A 24,601-nucleotide genomic window follows, 5' to 3' on the forward strand; every position below is an offset into this window, starting at 1 on the left:
GGAGCAGCTGCAAGTCTTGGATCTTCTTCCATATTTGAGGTTCTCTCCTTGCCTGCTCTACTTGTCTCTGTCTGTCTCCACCTGTGTCTCTAGAAGGTGACAGTGGTTCTCCACTCTGGCTAACTACACAATCTGTTACTCTCTGTTGCCAGCCTGGCTGGAGGCCCCCCTTTTCAGTGCCTGAGCCCCTGAGCCCTCTCTTGCTTCTGGCTCCCTAGTCTTGCAGCCTTTGTCTCCTAAGGCACCCTCCCCTTTCTTCCTTCCTCTCCACTCACCTCTCCTCAGCTCAGAGCCCATATCCGATCTTATTTTGACCTCCTATCACAGCATCCCCTCCCCCAGCCGCTTCTCTTCCCTCCCCCATCCATCTGTCTTCCCTGAAGCTCTCTTCTTTGTGTCCATCCATCTGTCACCACCAGCTCAGGGCCCACTCCCCTCCCAGCCACGCCCACCTGGCCTTTCTCCCCTCAGGCTCAGTTCCCTCCAGCACTCCCAGGCTTCCTTTCCTCCTTCAGCCCTACTAGGTATCCCTACTTCCTATATTCCATTACTTCTTTGTCCACCCTCCTTCCCACCTGCCCCTGCCCTATAACCCCTTTCATCTGTTTTCCTTTTCCTTCAATTTCTCTAACTACTCCTCAGTTGATGGGGATAAGAGGAGAGTGGGAACTCTAGGGTCCTAGCCCCCAGCCCCCGAGCAGCTAGCCAGACTGGACCAGAGGCTGGTAACATTCACTCACAGTTGCATCACCATCTTAGGCCTCCTGAGATACCCCCTGCACTCCTGCTCAGTTTTTCCTGGCTAGGAACAGAGGCTATAGCTTCCCTTCTCCACAAAAGGCATGTGGAAGCTCTTCTACTGCGTGAAGATTCAGGAAGAAATTCGACCCGAGGCCCATTCAGACCCTGTCCTTCCAAGGGTCTCTGCTTCCCAAGCTCAACTTTCAGCAATTCCTGCCAAGCTTTCTTTGCAGATGGGATTGAAGGCCAGGTCTCTTTTCTATGGCATATGCCACAATTTCCCCATATTCCTACTGTCTCTGGGTTAGAGGATTGTGTCTCAGGCCTCCCTCTCTATGACTCCAAGACCTAGAAAGTTCATGAATTATCAACCTTTCAAATCAGCCCTGCCCGGAGGAGTTTAAGATAAAAGAGGGAAAGGAAGGCCACACAGAACCAGATGTCAGTGCCAACAGAGGGACCTCAGAGAGCACTAAATTTCTCATTTCATAGATGAGAACACTTGGGCCTAAAGAAAGGGTGTGCATCATCAGGGCTCACTAGAAAATCTGGTCCTGAGCTCTTCCCACAACAGGAAGCTCCTCTTTATGAGCCCCACCCAAAGCAAACCCTCCATCCTCTGGTTTCAAGTAGAACCTGTTTACAGCACTGGTTTGGTTTTACAAGGAGCACACGCTGCCGTGCCTGGTTGTTTTATCTTGTATCATGTCCCATCCTGCCATCTAGACTTTGGGTCTTCAGTCTCTGAGGGAAGACAGACTTATCCCAAACCCATTTTATGTTGCTGGGATAATGCCTTACCCATAGCCAAGTTCAATAAATGTTTATTACTGCTACAGCTGCCAATGCAGAATAAGAAATATTCTAGTCTCAGCTCCTATCTGCTGTATGACCTTGGGCAAGCCACATCATTCCTCTTGGTTACTGTTTTCCCCATCTATCAAATACATTAGACCATGTACATAATTTCTAAGGTCTTAATTGCATGGCCCCTAGAAGAAACAAAGTACTACTGAATAAGATGGAATCTTGGTGCAGAACACCAGACTCTTTGAAAAATCTCCTCAGAGGATGGGATTTTTGGAGCAGTGTGAAAGATGTGGGAAACAGAAGAGGAGCTGGAGAGAGAGGTCTCGGGGAAGGGATGTCTGTTACTCAACTTTCAGCATGGGGTGGGTGAAGAAAAGGTGCAATGTAAGCTACCCGTGGGTAGAAGCAGGGAGGGAGGGAAGCCCTCTAAGAAAGGGAGGGGCTGAAAAGTAAATTTCAGGAAGCACAGGGGTGAGCAAGGCTTACAGCAACTGAAAGGGAGGCTAAGGAGTTAAACTCTGTGGCCTTAAGGTGCTGCCAGCCAGTCCCATGTGATCTCCAGGGCAGAGAAGGTACCTGATGAAGAACCAGATCAGTCTCAGAAAGGCAGACCCAGTGGTTCACCTGGGGGCCTTTGCCCCTTCCACAAAGCCTGGCCTCCCCAAGAGCCATAGAAGGAGCCAGTTTTTTGGTTCTGTATTTTGGGGGGAGGGTGGTAGGGATTGTGAGGTGGGATAGCATGAAAAGCAGAGAAGCAGCTTGAGGATTCTTCCCGAGGCAGGAGACGGATTATTGAAGGCCTTACATCTTATACCCTTTTTTCTTGCTCGCCCTGTTCCCTTGATTCGTCCCATCCTTCTGCTTCCCTGTTCAGCCCCCTCACTGATAACCTAGCCACTTCCTTGCTTCCTGAAGCCACCAGCAGAATGAGGGAGTAATGCTCTCGCATTTCCCCTGGGAAATGTGTTGGCCAAGGGAGGTGTGGAGTCAGCCCAGATGATGGTGGCAGCTGTGCTCAGCTCCCAGCCAGCACAGCACACAGCTCTGTAGCTCAGACTGGGAGGCATGCAGCGAGGGGGGGAGCAGCAGTGTGTATTTCCATTTCCCAGAACCCCAAACATTCCCCTGAGGGAACTTGGAAAGAAACCTGGAGAAAAACTACTTCCTCTCAGCAGGATTCAAAAAAGTAAACAGCCCAGTCAGGAAACTAAGAGAAGGGTTTAGGACTCTGAAAATGGCCACTTCTTTTCCATCTCTGCTGTCCCCAGGCACATGGGAAACAGCTTCGTGGCCACAGTGAGGGGAGGCTGGCTTCAGTGCCACTCCTGTCAGTTTTCCCCCTCAGCTGACTAAGCCTCTGCCCCTAATTTAACAGTGCTGCTACATTCCAGAATTTTGCCTCCATTAAGATCCGAGGGATTAGAGTGTCTCCAGAGTCCCAAACCAATCTTTGCTTTGGTCTACAGAATGCCTACCATTAACAGAAAGCATACCACCCAAGGGGGCCTTCGTGACCTGGCCCCAGCCTCTCCTGCTGATCCTTATGGCTTGAGCACACTGAATAGCTAAACGTTCCCAAACACAACCAGTGTTTTCCCTTGGCTCTGTGCTTCCGCACCTGGTGAATCTAAATTACAACTCAAATGTCTCCTCCTCTGTGTAGCCTTTCTAAGTGCCATCACATTGCCCCAAGTCCCACTATGTGCTACCATGCCACTCCGGATGTTCTGTAATTATTCCGTTTATCACACTGGATCACACCCAACAGGGAGTGTATCATCCCAACTTGGAGCTTTCTGTACCCTTACCAGTATCTCAAAGTGAATAAAGAAATGTCTGTCAAACACAAAGGTGGGAAGAAACTGCTAACATTGTTCTTATGAAACAGATCAGGGCTCCAGGACTCCAGCTGGTTCTGATAGAGCCTTACTCCTTGGGCCTCAGAAGACCCAGAAGACAGCATGAGGTAACAATTTTGTGACTTCCAGTCTGGGTTGCTGAGCAAGAGAGCCTGGGACGCATGTGGGATAATCTATTTTAATGAGACCCATTATTTATATATTTATACACAAACAAACAAAAAAAAGGAAAACAACAAAAATAGACATCACAGCTTATTACAAATTACAACTCAGCACTGTGGGCTGGAGGTGGGATACCCACCCAGCAGCATGCCCATCCTGATGTGACATCTAAAGGCCTGGAGACGGGAGGATGGAAGGGAGACAGCAGACTTGGCCCCCAGATCGCCCCATCCTCCTCCTCAGGGTTCCTTGTAGTTTGTTCTTGGCATTCAACCCTTCATGTCATTCTTCCTGGTCAGGAAGGTGGATGGGTACAGGAGGTGGAATGGGGAGTAGAGGAAGGTAAGGGCAGGATGAAAATAGTAGTAGAGGAAGTATGAGGAAGGGTAAGTTATGGTGGGTGGCTAGGAGTTAAACAGGAGCTAAAAGCTTCTGTTTGTCATCCTAGAATCTGGCAGAGGGGAGGAAGAAGAAATGGGAAAGGGGAGACTGGAAGCAGGTACTGGGGAGGGAAGGAGACTTGTTTATCTTTCACTGTCTCTGTTGGGAAGTTCCTCTTCTTTATGTTAATCCCAGTGTGAGCCAGGCCCAGAAAGGTTCCAGTGACAAACTAGTGGTTTCTGTCCCAGTGGGACAAACGATCTAGGGAATGAACCACAGAGCTGCAGGAAAAGCTGGGGTTCTCCTCAGAAAGACACAGCACCTGGCTCCCGGGGAGCAATGAAAAGGACATCGGCTTTGGCATTGATGCAGTAGGTGATGATGAGAGAGAAGACAAGGACGCCAAAGCCCACCGTCAGGGTGATGAACTGCAGGGGGAGACAGGTGCTCTGATTATTCTCTCAGTGCAGTCTGGGGTAACTGCTTGGGGCTGGGAGCCAAGACATTGGAATTCTGGAGTTGGCTCCAAGCACCAAATACTGAGCAACCATAGGTAACATCTCCCCAGTCCCCAGACTTACAGTTTCCACATTGAAAAAGAAAAGCAAAGTACCTACCTCTGTTCTTGTCTTGTATTACTTAGATTTTAAGCATCTTGAAGGCAGGACCCATGACTTTGACTCTCCCATGGCAATTACATTACTGACTTACTTGTGACAGGTACTCGATAAATACTGGATTGACCCATGCCAGCTATGCCAGGTAGGAATGCTGGTGGGAGTGGAGTTGTGGAAGGACTACCTGCGGACTACAGGGCTAGCAGTGTCTCCTTAGGTCTCTATGAGAACGTATCTCCAGAATGAATACAGAATCATATTATTAATGAAGATAAGCTTCCTAATGGGGTATACTAGCTGACAAGGGACAGATTTGCCATAGGTTTTTGTGGCAAATCTGGGGCAAATGGGAAACAAAGGGTAACGAGACAAGAAGCAACAGAGTCAAAGAGATCTCTGCCACCACTTGTCTTCCAGCTCACCTCAAGCTCTTTGCTGGCTATCAGAAATATCCGGGCACGGATGTCTTTCCAGCGGCTCTCAGTCCATGTAGAGTATTCAGTAGAGCCCCACTGCCCAAGTTCAAAGGCAGGGGACAAGGCCCTGGCCAGTCGTGCCGTGGAACGCACACACCTGGGGAGCCGGTCCGTCTCGTTGGAGTTTAGAGGGCCCTGAACCCAGGTGTACTCATATAGCTGCACAGGAAGACATGCCAGAGCATGGGCTGAGGTGACCCTCTCTCACCACTCCCTTTACTTTTTAGATGGTCCTTTTTCACTCAGGATACTGCCTGTTCAAAGGACTGCATCCCTCCACCTCTCCATCCCCAGCCTTGGGTCCAACTGGGCCCAGGAAATCCTCTAATTTTCCCAAGGGAAAGGGACCCTCAGGGCACCTCTGACACCCACTGCCACTCACATCCTTGTTTTCACTGGGGACTTTACTCGGATCCTGGCACTGCTCTCGGGTAAGTTCGGTCACCTTGCCAGTTAAATTTGCCAAGGCACACTGTACAACATAAGTGGCATTGGTGGGGCTGGAGACAGCGATGTAATGCTGAAGAGGCCCATCACCTGATTGGAAACCACAGGGAAGGGAAGGATTTTGTGGATAGATGGTGCAGTGCAGATGGGCAGAGACAGAGAGCCCCAGGTTGGCCAGACGCAGAGGAAAAAAGAGAAAGAAAGGGAAACAAAGGGGGGGGGGCGGGCAGGGAGAAGTAGAAAGGAAAAAGAAAAAATAGTAAAGATTAAAGCAAAATGAAGATTTTTTTTTTCCTACCCTTTTTCTTGGCCAAGGGTCCCATTCCCACATCAGGTGCTTACCCAAGTAGGACCTTAGGTCCTGCCTGAGGATAGACTGGAACCATGAGTTATTGGCTCTAACCAGGAAGCCATAGAGCAGGCGGGTGACCTAGGATTGGGAGAGTGAGAAGAGAGAGCTTTGTGATTTGGATTCCAGGGACAGAGTGATTAGTGGAGGTCCAGCCATGGAGTAGAAACCACACTGACTAGATAGACTCTGGAGTTAAGGAGACAGTGGCTGGCTCATGAGGGTACAGATGAAGCCCAGTCAAGGGCTCCCTGGGGTGTCAGGTATCCTCACAGGCACATACAGGCAGGGTGAATTCCAGGTGTGGGAGACCAGCCAAGGGACATAAAGGCTGAGGCAGCCTGTGGTAAAAATGGACAGAAAGGAATCAGGGCCCATTTGTTCTTACTGTTTGGGGATCAGCCAGAATAGTGTCACTGAAGTTGGTTCCTCCTGCAAGCTGGTACAGTGCACGTCCCAGCACCGTGGCCACATCTGCAAGAGCCTGTGGTAGGTGAGGAGGGGGACTGAATGGCCCACCTCTCCTAATCCCAAACAATAATATTCTACCCAACTTCTCTGTGTTCCCCATTACTCCCACCCAGCCCAGGCCAGTGCTACCTTGGCAGTGTCTGTCACAAAGTTCAGGTCCTCTTCAGGGCTCTGCCATTCAGGGTAGCTCACATTAATGTTCTCAGCAGTGTCATAAACGCTCTGGTAATAGCTGCCAGGAAAGCCAACATGAGCCTTGGCTACACTCATCAAGGGTCCTGCCCCTTCCCTTCCTCAAATGCCCCTTATGCAGCAACTCAGTATTCATTTTTCATTATCCAGGACAGGTAGAGAGATTAGGATCCCATATTGAAGTAGATGTGTAGGAGTGAGGATAGCAGTGATTAGTTAAATACAAAGACTTTTCCAACAGACAAGGTAGAATAGGTGAATAAGAATAGAATGCAGGAATCTCATCTCCAGGAGATCTTTAAACATTAGAGGCACTTTTGTCATTTGGGCTGGAGATATAGGAGGGTGGTAAAAATGGCTTTCAGTGAGGCTGACACACATTACCAGAGTGATTGTGTGACTGTTCTAATGAACATTTCTGTTGAGGATGGCTGAAAGTAGAGGGGGATTAGCACATCTATTCAGAGATCTATACTACTCCACTGGGTCAAACTACCCCAACACTCCTTGAGGAGCCCCAAGGAGACAGATCTTAAAAGTAGGACTAAGAAAAGAAGGCTCCCAGCTTTTACCATCTATAAATGCCTCTCCCATACAGAATCAAGTCAGCCACATAAGTTCCAATGAGTTCAAATAGTGAATCACCCCCTTTCCTGAAGTGGTATGGTTGACAAACTGGAGGAAAATAATTGACCCTATGCACCAGAACTGTTGCTACCCAAAATAAATGAGAAGTTGCTACTTGGCTATACTCAGAGAACCAGAACCTATGCACTGTCACTCAGAAAGTCCTCTGACCTGCTGAAAGAGGAAGGGAGGCTTGGGGCTTAGCAGTCTAGCCTGAGTAAGAACGTTTAGTCCAGGGCTCAAGTTAGAGGCACTTTAGGGGTGTCTACGACCAGGAAAGAGGTGAATAACAGGCCTCACCCCTTATCTCTGGAGCTATCTCAACTGTAGGGGATACGATACCCTCATTGAACTACATGCACTGACCACATGGCAACATGTGACGTGTCAGAGTATGGTTCAGAGCACCCTTGGTGGGCTGCAGACAAGGACAACACTCTGTTCTACACCTTAAGAACCCTATCGTCATTCCAATGCCCTTTTTTGAGATGATGCCCTGTACCAGCAACCCTAGGGAATTCAAGCCCCCAGATAGCTTGGGAGAGGTGGAAGCACAAGCAAGGATTATGCAGTAAAGGGTTAAGGTGAGAACTGTTTTCTAAGTTGAACATCAAGTCAAATGAAGGGACAAGTCATATGAATACACTACTGAACAAAGAACATAAACTGACCTCATGTCTTAGAGAGGGTGGTATGGGGAGAGGGGACAGCGGTGATCTTTCTTGACACAGAATTCATCTATCTCTCTGTGGACCTTGGACCCTTGACTGCAGAACAGACTGTCTCCTACAAGTAAGAGGATGCGGGCCAGGTAACTCTTACCGGTTATGGAAGCGAGTAGCGTGGTCAGCAAGAACAACACCAGAGATGTTTCGAGCTCGAAGAAATCGCTGCAGAGAAGATGGTGGGAGAGGCTGGGACTGGTTCACCCTCCTAAGGACAACAGTAGGTACACCAGCACCACTCTTCTCCAATATGGTCCGGAGATGCTCCACCTGGGAGGGTGAGGAAGATTAACTCATGAGAGGATGGGAAATGGCAAGTGAGAGGTCTCTTTTAGGACTAAAATGCCTTCTACTTCAAGTCCCAAGCTTGGGAAGTTGTCCCAAACCCTCCTAGATCTAAATGCCTCAAGCATTTTTAAATCAAGGCCCTCTAAATTTCTGCAGCTCCTACCATCCTTTTAAATTATAGCATAGGCACACCCTCCCTCCCAGAAGAATGCCCTTGCCTTTCTTCCCTCTCAAGAGGTGCATCTTTACTTTTCTCTCCTAAACTCTAAGGGTCCTCAGGAGACTTGCAACCAGGGGAGCAGTGGACAGCGGCAGCTCATCCTGGGCTAACCCCCTGAACCTATCTCCAAGTCCCCCTTCTCTGACTTCTCAGTGGGCTGACAACAGCCCCACTTTGTCTCATTGCAACTTTTATTTCTCAGTGAGCCAATAGCAGCCTCATCTAGGCTCATTTCTTTCCTATAGCATATCTAGAGAGCCAAAGCAGCCTCGCCTAGACTCTCCTTTTGCTTCTTCTATCCTAGGTCCTTCCTTGTTTCACTGTACCCAGCTTTAATAAATATATCCTTAAAGTAAAAAAAAAAAAATTGTGGCATAAAGAAGAAAGAGGCCTATGTTTTTGTATTTATAGATAAATCCCACTGTCCTTAGAACTCTGCCTTATCCTTAGTAGATGCTTCAGTTACTACTTGTTGTGCAAAACTAGAGGAACAAATAATAATACAAAACAGGTAACCCAGTTGGCAAGGGCTGTAGGAGCCCAGAGCAGGGATGACACTGAAGCTGCAGTGGCAGGAAGAGACATCCTGGAAAAAACAGGCCTAAAGCTGGACATTGAGGGGATGGAGGAGCTTGAACAAGTAGTGAGGAAAGTGACGGCAGGAGTCTGGCATGCCAGGAATGGGCAGCATGGCCTGGACAACTGGAACCATGGGGCAGCAGGGAGAGAAGGTAGCCAGTCACCGCCCTGTCCTAATGGCCAGCAACAGTTTGCTAGGCACCAAATGATCAAAGAACTACCCATCCCATGGAACCAGTGGTTCTTGCTGGGGAGCTGTAAAAGTCATGGTGTTCACCCTTTAGCCAATACCGAACTTAAGGTTCTGTCTCACAGGCCTTGGGGGCTGCTGGGGACAGTGCTAGGATAAGGGGGTGCCTGTATTCTGAGCTGCTGAAAATAGAAGTGATGGGGAGAGATGCTCAGATTACCTTGTTCCATACTGACTCATTTTTCTGAGACACAGGATCTGTGTGCATCCAAAGCTCTAGTGAATTTCTTAAGGCCACCTGGGGGAAGGATGAAGAAGTAACACTTATACTCAGTCTGCTAGACATAGGAGTGGGTTCAAAGGAGAAGTCAAGGGAAGAAGTGATGGTACCTACAGGAGGACAACAGAACAAAAGAAGAGGAAACTTTAGGAAGAAAGGGGGCAAGGACACATGCTACACACCTGTCTCAGTTCCACAAATGAGTCAATGTTTTCTAACTGCACAGGAAACTTGCCCTTCTCCATATCATAGACCATTCTCGAGCTGCCAATGTAGTCAAAAGTTTCCTGAGAGGTAGAGGTGGGTGAGAAAGGGAACAGAGATTCCAAAGGGTTAGGGCAACTTTGGTTCCTTGAGGCTAGATCAAAGCTCTCAGCATAAAGGCTACTGTCTTATGGCATCTCAAGTGCTGGCTACCTTTTGGTATCACATAACTGTATCCTCTCCCCTACCTTGCCTCCCAGCTATGACTATCCCTCACATGTATATATCACATGACCTTCTGAGCCTAAAACTGGGTAGAAGAGCCTGAGGCAAACATCAGCTGCTCTGTGCCTGCTTCCTGCCCCTTTCATACCTCTGCTGACTCAGCCCCAGCTGCTGTTCCCTTATTCCAAGGCTATGCTATTGGGACAGGGAGAAAGGCAGGAGCCTCAGGTCTCCTGAGTAGAGGTGAATATAAAGGGGTCCAGGGAAAAAAAGTAAAAATGCCTCAAGTAGATAGCATAAGTGGGGGAGAAAGGGGTGGGCAGTACACCATTTCTACACCAAAGGGGTACACCATTTCTAGGGCAGAGTGCAGAGCCTTCCTAAAATGGGGGACTCTGAAAGGGATACATGTAGACACATCTAGAAGCTCTCTGTTGAATGACAACTTAGATCAAATATTGAAATCTTCCCCAGAAGATGGCCACTCCCACCTACACCCCCAACTCCTATTCCTGGCCATTCCACTCAAGTCAGAGAGCTCTTACCCCTTGGAAGAAGACAAACATGACATTGTGGGGTAGGGTGGTCACATCGGGAGCCTTGTGCAAAGCTTCAGCTGCAGCCAGCTGGGTGACGAAGGATGCAACAGCACTCTCAGCCCCTGGGGCCACATTCCAGAAAAAGGAACGACTGTCCAGCTGGATCCACCAGAAAAGGCAGGAAGGTACGGTTTGAAAATGGAAATTAGGACTAGGCCCCAGGCCCCTTCTTCTCTTTCAGTCAAGAAAATACTCATGTCCTGAAGTCCAGAGTGCCACAGTCCAGGTCCCTCTCCATCTGAGGGTCTCCACTATAGTAACTATGAAACTTGGTTTATACAACAGAGGCCTGCCTGCCCCTCCCCGCTTCTAAAAATTTTATTTATCTTCAGAGAATGGGAAAAGGTGGGAGAGAAACAACAATGTGTGAGAAAAAACATCGACTGGTTACCTCTTGAATGTGCCCCAACCAGGGACCAGCCTGCAACCCAGGCACGTGTCCTGACCTGGAATTGAACCAGCGACCTTTTGCTTTGCTGAAGGATGCCCAACCAACTAAGCCATACTGGTCAGGGCTGCCTACCCTTTCTGTACCAGCCATACCCACCCTGATCAGAGGCCAACACTTACCTGGGTGGCAGCAACCACAACCTTCTCATCCGGTTCTAATGTCCCAGATGTATTTATAGGTTTAAGTATGCTCCATACGTTGTAGTCAGACAGGGGATCACAAACGATTTCTGAGCAGGACACAAACAGTGAGACATGAACAGTGTAAAGTAGCTGAAAAGAAGGTATGGAAGTCCTCTCTGACCAGTGCCCCATGGATTCTGTGAGTCACATTCTCTGCTTCCCCTGCCACCATCCACTTCAGTGACAAGATGCAACTGTTGAGAACTATTTCCATTTCTCCCACCAGTGCTCTCTGCCTGCGCCCACTCCTTTCCTACAGGTCTCCCAACATTCCTTGGTCCCCTTATCCCCACCTAGCACACCCAGCATGTCTCAGATTTGCCCTACCTGGGTTGATGCTAAAGGTGCTCTGGATAGAGCTGCGTCGCATGCAGGTGACAGTGCTGATGACAGCATGCATGTGTGAGAAGAGCTGCATGGCACACAGTGGGAAGGTTGGTGCTGAACCATTCTGACTCAGGTTGTGATCTCGATAGCACTAGAAGGGGAGATGGACCCCACTGAGGCAGCTAGCTGGAGAGTCCCTCCCATATTTCCCAGAAAGAGGAGGGCCCAGCTCCATTCTGAACCACTCCTACACCTGTCGCAGAACTGTAGCTGTCTGGCACAACCACGGGATCAATAAGGTCAGAGAGAAAAATTCCTCAAGAGGTGTGAAATGACTTATTTGGGGCAGAAGAAATTGACCTGCATTAAATGACTTGGCCCAATTTGGAGTTTCAGCCACTGTTCCTAATGTGGTTTGACACAAACAGCACTGAACTGGAGATCAAAAATCAAATTCAAGACAGCTTGGACATCAACTCACCATGTAATTTTGGATAAATCTCGTAACTGCTCTGTGTGTTAAAATGAAGAAGCTAAACTAGAATTGGAGAGTATTAGAGCTGAAAAGAACTTCAGAAATTATTGAACTGAATCTCTCAATTCCTAGTTCAATGTTCTTTTTACCATAATGGGGGTTCTTAACTAGGGCTCTCTATACCTTGCTTTCTATTAAATATCCTTTATATTTCCTTCCAGTTTAAAAACCTTTAATGCTGTAAAGGCAGAAGAAAAATGGGAAGAAGGAAACATTAATTTATTGGTTCTTCTTGAAGCAATTGTCTTTTAGAGAGTGTACTAATAAAATGAGATTCCTTCCAAATAAAAGGAGAGCCTACAAAATAATTCTTTCTAAGTGGAATTGCTAGGAGCTCGCAGAGTCATTACCTGTTTGATGACATTGGTTTCATTTTCATCTTCAAGAAGAAAGATCGGGAAACTAAAGTCTTCATAAGCCAAGCCATCACCCAGGTAGTTCCACTGTATTTCCCTGCAGTGCGCAAACTCTGGCCCATAGGAGTTGGAGTACACACCTAAAGAAGAGCAGGGGGCTAGAATGTTGGGATACCAACCATTTAGGGACCAGGTGAGGAAAGCTAATATATTATAGAGTCAGAACAAAGAGTTCCAAAGAAATGGGACCCAAAGAAGCAAGCATCAACCTGTCATCACCCACAGTAAAACAGACACTGGTATCTGGGAGCCGTAGCTGGCCAATTAGGGATCTAGTATGTGACCAAAGTGAAGATGGAAGGTTAGTGAAAAAGAGGAAGCAGGAGAGGGAAGGGAAGAATGGCAAAAACAAGAAACACTATCTTCTTTTTGGGAGTCAGCTGCTCACACAAAATACAAACACACAGACAGATACCACCCCCCCCACACACACACACATACACAAAGACATGAGACTGATACAACAATAAACTCTGGGTGACAGTAGGCTCCATTGATCCTTTAGGGCTCTTACCAAACCCATCATTGGGACACTGCACACTAGGAGAGAAGCCTGAGGCAGGGCTGGGTTTGGCCAAGGACACCGCAAGACCAGCAATTCGACTAGTACTACCCTTCAGCTTCTCCATCACCTTCCTAAAACAGGGAGGGAATGACATGAAGAAAGACAGAAAGGTCATCAGGCAGCCCAATATCCTGCCCCTAAGGATAAAAATAAATGGGACATTAAGGGCATCAAACTGTTGACTTATTTCTTGCCTTTTCATCCTCTACCTTCTGAGAGGACTATTACCCAATCTGAGCTTGGGGCTTAATCTCATCTATTCTGTGTCTGAATGACCTCCTCCCTCCCTGGCGTCTGTACTCACTAGAGTTCTACTCATAAGGTCACTGAGATAACTTCTTTGGATGGTGCACCTTTCCTTCTGAGGAGCACCCCACCCCCTATCCTGATCAGATGAGGAAGCCCAGGGAAATTTTCACTCACAAGCGAGGACAGTTCACTGAATTTTTCCACTCTCTGCATGCAGTTTCCAGCAGATACACCCAGTTTTTACCTGGTAAAAAGCGTGCCCTCCAGCAGAACCACGTAAGGGGGGTTGGGGCCATCAACCAACACCCACTGCAGGTCCTCTTCTTTCTCCACTACGTGAATAACCCCTGTGTCCCCACCAATGGAAGCTGCCAGGAAAGAATGGGTCAAATTAAAACCCCCACAGTTGGCAATTCAGACTTTGCCTCACTGACTCTGCAGATCATCTATCCCCAAACATGCCACAAAACATCTGGGTTAATATTGTCATGTCTAGACTTGAACTAAAGAGCTGAAAGACCCTCCTCATTCCACACGAGGACTACAAGGAGGGAATGGAGGACAAAAGAGCCCAAGAAGTCTACTCAGGAGGCTTTGTTCATTAAAGATCAGAAAGGCTCTGTAATCTTCACTTTTCCCTCCACTTCCCTCCATCTCATTTAGCCAAATATACAGGATTCTAGGACAGCACACATAAAGTTTTCAAACCTGTACTTTCTCTAGAAAATGGCAGGCTCTAAATCTCTAGCTTGTGATTCTACCATTGAATCTTCCTTTGTGAAAACGTACATGCAGATTCCATTGGCCTCAGTACCCTCCCTAGATCTCCATTCCTTTGCCCTATTTGAGAATAACTTCACTTGCTTTTAGCCAGTTTTAGGTAAAGTTCATCAAGAACTCTGAGGTCTCCAGAACACAGTTTCCCAACTGAGGGGCCTTAGATGGATTAGAGATGTGCTGATATTGATTCCCCTTATTTCTGGGGAACTAGGGTTTCCAAAGACCATAGGCTGGTCACTCCCAGTCAGGCAGAGACTCACCCATTACCCCAGGATACCCTACAAATATTCATTTCTATAAGAGCCAGAGTCCCATTTTCTATGTGTCTCATGACATGACAAAGATTGGGAAGCACTGTACTGGAGGATGGATGACCCATAATCCGGAATACCTTGAGTTCTATAAAGTAGCACCCCTCAGGTCCCTAGTGATCCATGTAAAGACCTCCTAAGGTCCCTGCATGAGTTTCCTCCTCACTGAAATTTGGATGTGTTACTCACAAACTGTTTTAAAACAATATTTCTCAACCCTAACTGTGTATCAGAATCACTTTGGAGTTTTAAAAAACATAGATCTACTAAATTAAAATCTCTAAAGGTGAGGTTCAGGTACGTGTATTTTCAAAACATACCACATATAGTTCTTTAATATACACAGCCAGGAATAAGAATTATGGCTATAGATCAATGCACTGAAATACTTGTAATCTGCATGAAACAGAAACCATAAGCATTGTCACACTGCCAACCAGGTAGTATTTTTCTCCCATGGGATCTGATAAAATTTAGACATGACAGCAGGTCCCCCAGATTCAACTATGTCTTATATACACTAAATACTTAAGTTCATGTTGACAATAACATTATATAAAAGAATATCATACTCTGGAATAACTTTAGTAATGATCTAGCTACCAATAACAGTTTTAAATAAAACTAAAGACAAAAGTCCTTGCCAGAGCATTTAAAACATGGGCAAAGGAATAGCTTGTATTATTCCTGAAAGAGGACAGGAAGAAAACAAGCTATGACAATGAAATTAAAAACCTGGATTCTGCCCTGGCTGGTGTGGCTCAGCGGGTACACTGGCTGGCAAACAAAAGGATCGCTCGTTAGTGTTCATTCCCAATCAGGCCTGGGTTGTGGGCCAGGTTCCCAGTAGGGGGTGTGCAAGAGGCAACCATACATTGATGTTTCGCTCCCTCTCTTTCTCCCCCCTTCCCCTCTGCCTATAAACAAACAAACAAACAAACAAACAATAAATAAAATCATTTAAAAAGTAAAAAAGCCTAGATTCTGATTTGGGTCTTAATGAGTGACTATGTGGTCTTAAGTAATTTGCTTACTTTCTCTGGACCTTCAATAAAGAGTTTTTCCATCCCTATTTATCTTATATTATGGGAACATATTAATAAAGGAAAGAAAGGAAGGAACTAAAAGAAACCTACATAAGTTCTTTGAGCAATTTAAAAGGGTCCAATAGAATTGGAACATTAGTCATAAAATTAAACCTGGGTCTCCTTTAATGCTAGCAACCCTAATTAAAGAGAGTATAGCTTGGTCAGGACAGACAGATATGATGAAGAAAGGCTTATAAATGAGTAGGTTCAAAAGGAAATAAGATCTTAATCAGGAAGTGGCCAGAGTCCAGCCCCTCCCCACTTGCTTCTGTGTACTAGCACTTGACTACTGCTCTGATTCCCACAGGTTTGCTCTAATAACATGCAGCAGAATGACTCATTCCCAAAGGTGGTATCTTGGAGACCAGCTCCAGGAGGCTGGAGTTCTAGCCTTTGACGCTTGAGTGGAATTCCAGCAAGACCTGCAGTTGGATCTCAGCCTACAATGGATCCCTTCTACCCACAAACCCAGTTTAAGAACTAAGTCCAACAAAAATTTATTTGGAACTCTTTGGAACCGGTTAATGTACTCCCAGCACCTCCTGTAGCAGAGACATGGGATGATGAACACAGAGTATAGCTCGGGGAAGGATGGGTAAGAAATTACTGTCACCTTGAGCAAGTCCTTCACTTCTCAGTGTTCCAGGCTTCTCCCACCAAACTGGGAAATCACACAGTACTGCTGAGAGCATACTACTTACTCAGCATCATCAATAAACATCTGCTAAAGGTAGTCTGACTTTCAGCTTTCTGTAGGTATATACTGCTTTCATTAAGAGTAAAATGAAATTCAGTGTGAACAATTTGATGATGAAGGAGCCAAGATCTGATTCTATTTCCTGCTTACCAGCAAAATTATACTCTGACAGAGCTACTTATTATCCACAGAAGAACAAAATCTGAAAACAGAAGTTTAAGCAGAAGAAGAAGTGAGATTCACCTTTAGATCACAACCTTTTCTCCCTTTCATAGTTTTATAATCATGTTGTCATAGTACCCTGTTTTGAAACACATTTACAAAGCATGAAGACAAATGCAAATGCTCTACTAACTCCTCTTGCAATTATAAGGCTTTCTCAATGCCTTCTCTTCAAATAGTTCATTGCCTTTAAAAAGCCCATTTCAGTTCTAAAGAGATCAGAGTGCAGGTGATAACTGGATTCCTTACAGCACAGGTGGCAAACACAAAGACCATGGGTCAAATTCAGCCCTCCATCTTATTTTATCCCTCTTGGCACCTTGTTTCTACCCGGCGGCCCTAGTTAAGGAGTAGTTACATTTATACAGTCCTAAAATTACATTCGGCCCTTTGAAGGTGACTGCGAGGCTGATGTGGCCCCTGGTGAAAATTAGTCTGACACCCCTTAGAATATGAACCTACTTCCTCCATAGAAAATAGCATAGTTTTCTACTTGACCTTCTGGGTGGTTAAGAGTTCTTGTTTAGAGCCTGGACCACCAGGACTCAAATCCTGGCTTCAATACTTAACAATTAGATGATATTGGAAAAGTTACTCAACTTCTCTAAGTCTCAGTTTCATCATCTATAAAATGATATGATAATAGTAGCTACATCATGGGAATTAAATGAGATGCATGTTTAAGAAATTTAGTATGCAGCGTTTACTAAATGTTAGATATTCCTTATTATGTTGCCTGGTTTTACAAAATGGTTCTCTACCAGTTTCCACTCACGTAACTTAATTTGTGGGCTGAGACTCCCAAGCAGGACTTGGATCTTTATATCTAGGGCACAGACTGAAATATCAACAACCATGAACACAAATCCAAACTTGAACTCACAATGGCAGCCAATCTGATGAGTGGCATTGAGCAGACGGACACAGGGAGCTGTTCTATTTAAGGGGATGTAGATCTTCCTTTCCACTGAGTTTCCTCCACACAAACCTGATCAGAAAATAAAAAGTGTTAGAAAAAATTGATAGTACTAACCTCCACTTTTTCATTAGCTCACTGTATGGCTTGGGTATGTCATACTTTCTGAAATGGGACTAATGTCTATTCTCACTTTTGGGGCACATTATTGGAACACATAATGCACCTAGCTATGTGCCTCAGAGGATTATTACAAATTTTACATAGAGCAACTGACAGTAAAGCCAATAGAAAACTTCATTTGTCAAAGGAAAGGCATTTAACCTCAGATGTACGAGCTTCTGGTTGCATGGGTGACCACGCTTCTGCTTTTCTAGCCTATGTGTATATTACTAATTAGTTAATAAAATGGGTTCCAGTCTAAGAATATAGGTTGCAATTTAAAAATTCTTTGAGACCTTTTTCCAGGAATCAAAACAGAATCGGGAGAAAACTTACGCCACACACCTGTCAGTTATCTATCACCAGTAGCTCATTTGTGTGTGCACACAGTGTGGGGCAGCTATAGTTTCTCCTCTGGAGATCTGTGAAATCAGTGTGAATTTGGGGGAAGCGATGGTCATGGTCGTATACTGGCATGTTTGCATTTTAAGACTCGACAAACCAGAAAGCCATATACCATTACAAATGCCTCAAGTTCCTTGAATTATTGTTTCACGGTCTAAACAGTTAAGAATTCCCATATACTACTTTTGTTTCACTTTGCGGATGAAACAAACAGGCAAAGCACAGGGGCGCAGGTTTACGGTGGAATCAACAAAGAAATGAGGCATCTACTTTCTTAATAAACGCTGCACTGCCCCAACAGAACGAGGCTGCTTTCATTTTGAAACGTCTAAACGAGCACAGAGGAAGCTAAACTGACAAATGGCCTTTTTGATTGTGGGTAGGGTGCCTGTGGCTCTGGGGCAAAAGAAGCACCCGGATAAAGTGGGAGAGCCCAGGAGGAGGGCTGAAGGAGGAAGTGGGGCGATCCGACGTGCCACGGGGGAAAAGGGACCTTTAGATCCAGGTAAAGAGGGAACTTCTGTCCTGGGAACGTAAGAGAACAAGGATTTACAGGACCGGGGAACAGAGGGGCAACGGGAACCAGAAGGGAGACGGCGGCGCCCGCGGCTGAGCTGATCTGCAGAGTGATCTTCACAGAGTGGAACTCACGGGTGGGGGAGGGAGGCCTCACCTGCCAGGAGGACGCAGAAAGACAGAAGGTGAAGAAGAACCCGACTTTCCAGGGCAGCCTCAAAACCACCCCCAGCTGTGGCCATCTTGCCTCTCCACCGAGCCGAAGCTTCTGTTCCCCTCCAGCCCAATAGTGGCCTCTCTAGCCTCACTCTGTTCCAGGGACCGGAAGTTCGTGACGGGAGGAGCTTCCGGGAACCTTGGCAGTGGGCCGCTGACGTGGAGGCAACTGGAGGGCGTCAGGGAGTGGCTGGGGCTCGGAGCCGCGGGCCTGGAGGATGCTAACCAAATTCGAGACTAAGAGCGCGCGAGTCAAAGGTAGTGCGGTACAAGAGGGGGAGCACAGGACTTGGGGGATGGATGTCAGGGACGGCGCTGTCACGGGGGAAGAAAGAGGGTAGAAGTGTGGGCCGAATTGGCCCCCGATACGAACCCCGAGGAAGGTGGGCGGGAGAGAGGTTAGTCCCAGGCGGGGTGTTCTCCAGCCTACTCTTCTTTAGCATGTTCTCGCAGTTTGATAAACCTATAGTGGTTCTCACACCTCAGGAGATCCTTTAGGCCCGTTTCCTATTCTTTCCGTTCCCCTTCCTCCTCACCTATGCTGTGTGTTCAGCTCCCAAGGCCCAGTATTGGCTTTTGATGACCGTGTTCCAGGGGACTGAGTCTCAACCTTTGCCATTCTTACCCAAGTCAGTAGCTTTTTCGGTGATGAGCAGTGGCTGCCTCACTTAAGGGAGGCCCTTGGCTACACCAGATCAACATCGAGTGTCTCCACTGGCCTTTATTTCCAACCTGGAAACGAGACATAGAGGCCTGTAACCCCAGTAAAGTCTGAGCCTGATAAGGTTGCCTGGGTGCCTAGTTATATTTGAATTTCAGATAAACAGTGAATAATTTTTTGGTATTGTTCGTGGTTTACCTGAAATTCAAATTTAACTGGGCGTCTTTATTTCCCAAATATGGCAGACTCAGAGCTTGAGTGTCAGTGGTTGTGGAGGGCAGATGGCTGAAACTGTAGCAGTTAGAATGTTACAGTGGAAAAGGCAGAAGAGTAGGGTATTCTGAAATTGGGAAAAGATACGTATCTTGAATATTTAGTAAGATGCAACAGTGCGAAATGGTTAGGAACTTGGCCTTTGGAGTCAGTGGGCTTGCTTTGGAATGCCAAAATATTCATTACCAAGGAGTATAACCTTGGGCCACTTAACATTTCTAAAATCTCTATTTCCTCATTTGTAAAACGTGTATAATTAACACTCTATTAAAGTGAGAAAGTATATGAAAAATGCTTATTACAGTGTTTGGCACAGACTTAGGCTCAGAAACTAGAGGCCATTTTTCAGTGTGAGAATACATTCTGAACAGTTTCTAAGTCTTGTGGAAATGTGATCATGATGAGTACCATTAAGAATTCTTGGATGGTTGAAATGGATCCTTATAATCCTTGTATTTTCTTTTCTTCCCATAAGTTCTTATTGGACAGTAGGGAAGGAAAGTGAAGAAAAAAAGATTTCAGAATATTTGAGATTTAATATCCATTAATAAGTGTTCCTCTGTATCATAAAGGTAAAAAGGGAACAAGCTAATGGAAAAATGTACAACTTAAAACAAGAAATGTTAAATAACTGTGTGAAAATATTATATACCTTGCTGTATACCTGCAACTAATACAGACTAGTATTGAATGTAAACTAGTTTTAAAAAGAGGAGAGAGAAAATTAAATCTTGATAAAGTTTTTAAAAAACAAAAATATTATACACCTCACTAGTACTGAAAGAAATATAAAGAAGGAAAAAAAAGTGAGAACACCTTTATTTTTTTTGGCCTTAGATTAGTAAAACAAACAAAACTGGTAACTGATAATATCCCATGTTGGCCAACATTTGCAAAAGGGGTATCTTTACAAAATGTCTGTATATTTATACACTTATTTTGTAGTCAGATAGTATCTACAAAACATTAAATGCACATACCCTGTTCTGAGCAGTTCCACTTCCAAGTCTTTAGCCTAAGGCAGTAATAATGCAAATAGGCCGTGTATGTAGAAGTATCTCAATTTTGCCCTGTTTTCTGATAGACAAGAGTTAGGGGGGAAAAGCTTTAATGCCCATCATTAGAATAATTTTAAGATGGTGGATTTGTACCTTGTAGTTGGTAAAAAAAAAATGACGTTTTGTTCATATGTAATACTTAGATGTAGTGTGACCCATGATATATAGTTAAATAATAAAATAAATTAGGAAAACATTTTTATCTTCATTTTCATAAAGTGATATGTTCTACATTAAAAATGTGAAAGAACACACTCCAAACTGTTAGTGGTTGTTACCATATTTTGCCATGTATAATGCATACACGTTTTTGGCCCAAACTTTCAGGAAAAACATCTTTTTTTTTTTATTATTCAATTTTTTATTTCTCTGTATTTAAATACTTGTTTTTTTGTATTGTAAAGGAATTTTAGCATTTATTTTTGAACATATGTATAAGAAGTTTTATGTAACAAATAATACGACTGATTACTGTATTCCAGGTTATTATTTTGCAAATGGTATTGTTACTGCTGTCTAGAGTTACACTTTTTTTAATTCTTTTTTTTAATTTTATTTATTTATTTCTAGAGAGGGAGGGAAGGAGAGAAGGAGAGGCAACCATAAATATCAATGTATGGTTGCCTCTCGTGAGTCCCCTGCTGGGAACTGGCCTGCAACCTAGGCATGTGCCCTGACTGGGAATTGAACTGCGATCGCGTGGTTCGCAGGCCCGTGCTCAATCCACTGAGCTACACCAGCCAGGGCTAGAGTTACATTTTTAATGCATACACGTAAATGAATGAATTAAAAACATTTATATAGATGCAGAGTCAGTACTACCCATGTATAGTGTGCATCTTTATCTTTCTCTCAAAAACTTGCCATTTGTACACAGCAAGTATGGTACATCCTTCAACTTCCATTTCTAGTCATGATAGAGTAATAGAGACCGGATTTATTCCTGCACAGCTGAATAAAATGTGTAAAACAAAGGATTTCAGACATTGAATGACAATCACTGCAGAAAAATCATTCTTGAGAGAAGGGAAATAAACAAGATAAGTCCTATGATTGTTTTTAGCTTACTACCTGGAGTTTTCAGGCTGCAGTAAAGGGAGGGGAGTAGGGCCTTGGAGTCTCATTGAAGAGGATAGAGTTTAGAGTTCAAGGAAGCCAAGACAGCTATAATTGGCTGGGCAGAATACCAGAGAATAGGGAGGGTGCTCAGAGAAAACTGGAGTTCTGCAAGGAATCCTGTCAGGCCTTTGAGTACTAATTCATGTGAGGTAAGGACCCAAAGACAAATGGAACTACTGTAGAAAAGAAGGCAGACTATACCCTAAAGTTCATATAGGGCTGGGAATAGTGTTCCTACTAGCCAGTATGGAAAGACCTCCTTAATACATGGCATAATACAGAGACTTCAGGAAGGGTATTGCCTTGACACTAATGCCAAATTAGATGTGCACTAAAGGCTACTGTGGACCCACCCTAACAAAACGTAAAAGCAAGACTCAAAAGGATCAACTGATTCCAAGTAACTTAACTGCATCCTAAAATAAAGCCCAACAATATTTAAAGAAATATGACAAAAATCCAGTACCTCATAACATAAATTCACAAAGTCTAGCATTTATTGAATGAATATGAACCTAGAATTAACCTAGGCTGTTCCTTCTTATCAGAATTGTCAGAAGGTAAGGTTGTGGGACTTACTTAGCTCACTGGATCATTCTCTGTCCCCGGACCCCACAGGGCTCAGTTTTCATCCCAAAAGACCCTGGATCCTGACCAGTTTGCACAATGGGGTCATCCAGTTATGGGACTATCGGATGTGCACCCTTATTGACAAGTTTGATGAACATGATGGTAAGATAATAGTTTCTAGGAGGAAATGAAAGATGTAAGTATATTTTATTCTGGAATAGTTTAAGCCTTGTTTGACATTAATTCCTTTAGGATTAAAAAATGTGGAGGGGATAGAACTGGAAAATCCTGAATAAGGATCACCTTGGAGATTAGGAAACGTAGCTCTCTTTAACATATATTGCCTGCCTTCTTCAGGTCCAGTCCGAGGTATTGACTTCCATAAGCAGCAGCCATTGTTTGTCTCTGGAGGAGATGACTATAAGATTAAGGTACATAGAGTCTGTCATTACTGGGAGTAAAGGACAGAGGAAGTGGGGTTTGGGAATTGTGGAAGGGACTAAAAAAGTAGTAGTACATTTTACTCATACAGAGCTCATGCTTTTGACAGTGATATACAGAGCACTTATTCTGCAACATTTATTGAATACTTACTGTGTACCATACACTGTTTTATTTTTTGGGAATTCAAAAATAAGAAACGATCTCTTGTCTTAAGGAGCTTTTATTCTAATAGAAGGGATAAATATATACCCAAATAATAACTGTACAGTTTAGTGAGTAATACGAGAGATAACAAAAGTGAAATATGGAAGGGCAATTCATGTACAAAGACAAAAAAGGCATGAAATAGTTGGATACATTTGAGAAACTTATAAGTAGTTTTGTGTGGATAAAATCTGGAGAAAAGGTGAGAGAAAGGAGTGATCTTACCACTTTAATGTGAAGTGATCATGGAGTTTGCAGCATTCAGCAGTTTGGATATTATACAGATAACAAGGAGTCATTAAAAGTGCTTAAATAGAGGAATGACACGATTTTAAAAAAGATTATTTGGTGGTAGTATAAAGAAAATACTGGGTGAATTGGGCAAGACTGGAGTCAGAGATACTAGTTAGGAGTCCATGTGAGAAATGAACAGAGCCTGAGCTTAGGCAGTAGCATTCCAAATGGAGAAAGGATCAATGTAAACACTCAAGGAAATGAATCAGTAAGTCTGTTACATGGATGTTGGAGGGATGGTAAGGGAAAATAAATAGGATTACTCTATTTATCTCAGGCTTCTGTTTGGGTCACTGGATAAAAGAGGTACCATTAAATAGGAAAGGAAAAATAACAGGAAGGACAATTTTCTGCAGTGGAAGAGGATGATATCTCAGTCTGTTTGGGCCACTATCACAAAGTACCACACACTGGGTAGCTTATAAACAGCAGAAATTTATTTCTCAAAGTTCTGGATGCTGGAGGTTCAAGATCAGGATGTCAGCATGGTTGGGGTCTGAAAGGTCCTCATCTGGGTAGCAGATACCTAACTTCTCACTGTGTACTCACATGGTGGAAGGGGAGGACACAGATGTGTAATGAATACTATCTTGGCTCTGATGTGTTTGAGGTACTTAAAGGACAGTGTAGTGGAGATATGTCTGCACTGGAGATATTTTGGGGAGTTGTCATCATGAAAGAGGGAACCAAAACAGAAATAGTCAGAACATAACACTCAGATTATATCGAATGAGAAAACAAACACGTTTAAACGATAGAGGAAGTAAAATTAGTATAGAATGATTTGAGAGGTTGGAGGTGATTCAAGAGGGAGAAGCAGAGTACTCATGGATACTAAAGAAGGACAGAGATTTTTGAAGGAGAAAGTGGTCGAATAAGGTAAAGACTGAGTAACCTTTGGATTGCTTATTTAGCAGGACATTAGTGATCTTAGTAGCACTTTAATGCTAGAATAAGATAAAGACCAGGTAACCTTTGAATTGATTATTTAGCAGGGCATAAGTGATCGTAGTAGCACTTAGAAGCAGCGCTACTGCCTCTAAGCAGAGAATAATACAGGCAATTCTTTGAAGAAGCTTGACTGATAAAAAGGCATGAGCTGGAGCCATACATTGAACCTTTTTTTTTTTTTTAAGAAAAATTTGCTTTGGTTACTTCCACAGAAAGTTTTTCTAAAACAATATTTTTAAAAAGGAGTTCTCTCCCACTTATGTGAAATGTCCAAAATAGGTAAACTTATAAAACAGAAAATAGATTAGTGGTTGTCTATGGTTAGTGGGGACAGTGGTTAGGGAAAAAAATGGGGAGTGACTGCTAGTGGGAATAGTTTTTTGGGGGGTACTAGACTGTTCTTCACATTGATTGTGGTGATGGTGCATAACTATGAATGTAGTAAAAACTGTAGTAAAAATATACTACACTGGTGCATAACTATGAATGTAGTAAAAACATTAATTCTATACTTTAATGGATGGGTTATATGGGATTAGAATTA

At 44.4% G+C, this 24,601-nt stretch overlaps 2 protein-coding genes across 2 annotated transcripts in view; one reads left to right on the forward strand and one right to left on the reverse strand.

Annotated features, from left to right (window-relative positions):
- Positions 1 to 3,574: 3,574 nt before the first annotated feature.
- NCSTN (nicastrin) lies at positions 3,575 to 18,584 on the reverse strand. The gene is made up of 17 exons (XM_037144075.2): positions 18,425 to 18,584; positions 17,152 to 17,256; positions 13,415 to 13,538; positions 12,871 to 12,992; positions 12,291 to 12,436; positions 11,406 to 11,556; positions 11,016 to 11,125; positions 10,392 to 10,544; positions 9,600 to 9,704; positions 9,358 to 9,435; positions 7,958 to 8,130; positions 6,446 to 6,548; positions 6,234 to 6,329; positions 5,839 to 5,926; positions 5,432 to 5,586; positions 4,996 to 5,208; positions 3,575 to 4,384 (listed from the first exon to the last, which is right to left on the reverse strand). The coding sequence occupies exons 1-17, from the start codon at positions 18,507 to 18,509 to the stop codon at positions 4,262 to 4,264; spliced, it is 2,130 nt and encodes a 709-aa protein (XP_036999970.2). The 5' UTR covers positions 18,510 to 18,584; the 3' UTR covers positions 3,575 to 4,261.
- A 30-nt stretch (positions 18,585 to 18,614) lies between these two features.
- COPA (COPI coat complex subunit alpha) overlaps positions 18,615 to 24,601 on the forward strand; it is a 79,005-nt gene continuing 73,018 nt past the window's right edge. Inside the window, exons 1-3 of the mRNA XM_053667909.1 lie at positions 18,615 to 18,741; positions 22,213 to 22,326; positions 22,522 to 22,595. Of these exons, the coding sequence (XP_053523884.1) occupies positions 18,702 to 18,741; positions 22,213 to 22,326; positions 22,522 to 22,595 (228 nt within the window). The 5' untranslated portion in view covers positions 18,615 to 18,701. The remainder of the gene's footprint in view (positions 18,742 to 22,212; positions 22,327 to 22,521; positions 22,596 to 24,601) is intronic.

This window comes from Artibeus jamaicensis, unplaced genomic scaffold, assembly GCF_021234435.1.
Source record: "Artibeus jamaicensis isolate MK-2021 breed Jamaican fruit bat unplaced genomic scaffold, CSHL_Jam_final contig_475, whole genome shotgun sequence".
In the NCBI taxonomy this organism is placed as follows: Eukaryota; Metazoa; Chordata; class Mammalia; order Chiroptera; family Phyllostomidae; genus Artibeus; species Artibeus jamaicensis.

Excerpts from the sequence above, each read along its gene's own strand:
- NCSTN (XM_037144075.2), bottom strand. The coding sequence starts at position 18,509 with ATGGCCACAGCTGGGGGTGGTTTTGAGGCTGCCCTGGAAAGTCGGGTT. Across the intron at positions 13,539-17,151 it reads TCATCAGATTGGCTGCCATT|CTTCCATTGGTGGGGACACA; the intron begins GTGAGTTCAAGT and ends CTTTCCTGGCAG. Across the intron at positions 9,705-10,391 it reads TGTTTGTCTTCTTCCAAGGG|GAAACTTTTGACTACATTGG; the intron begins GTAAGAGCTCTC and ends TCTACCTCTCAG.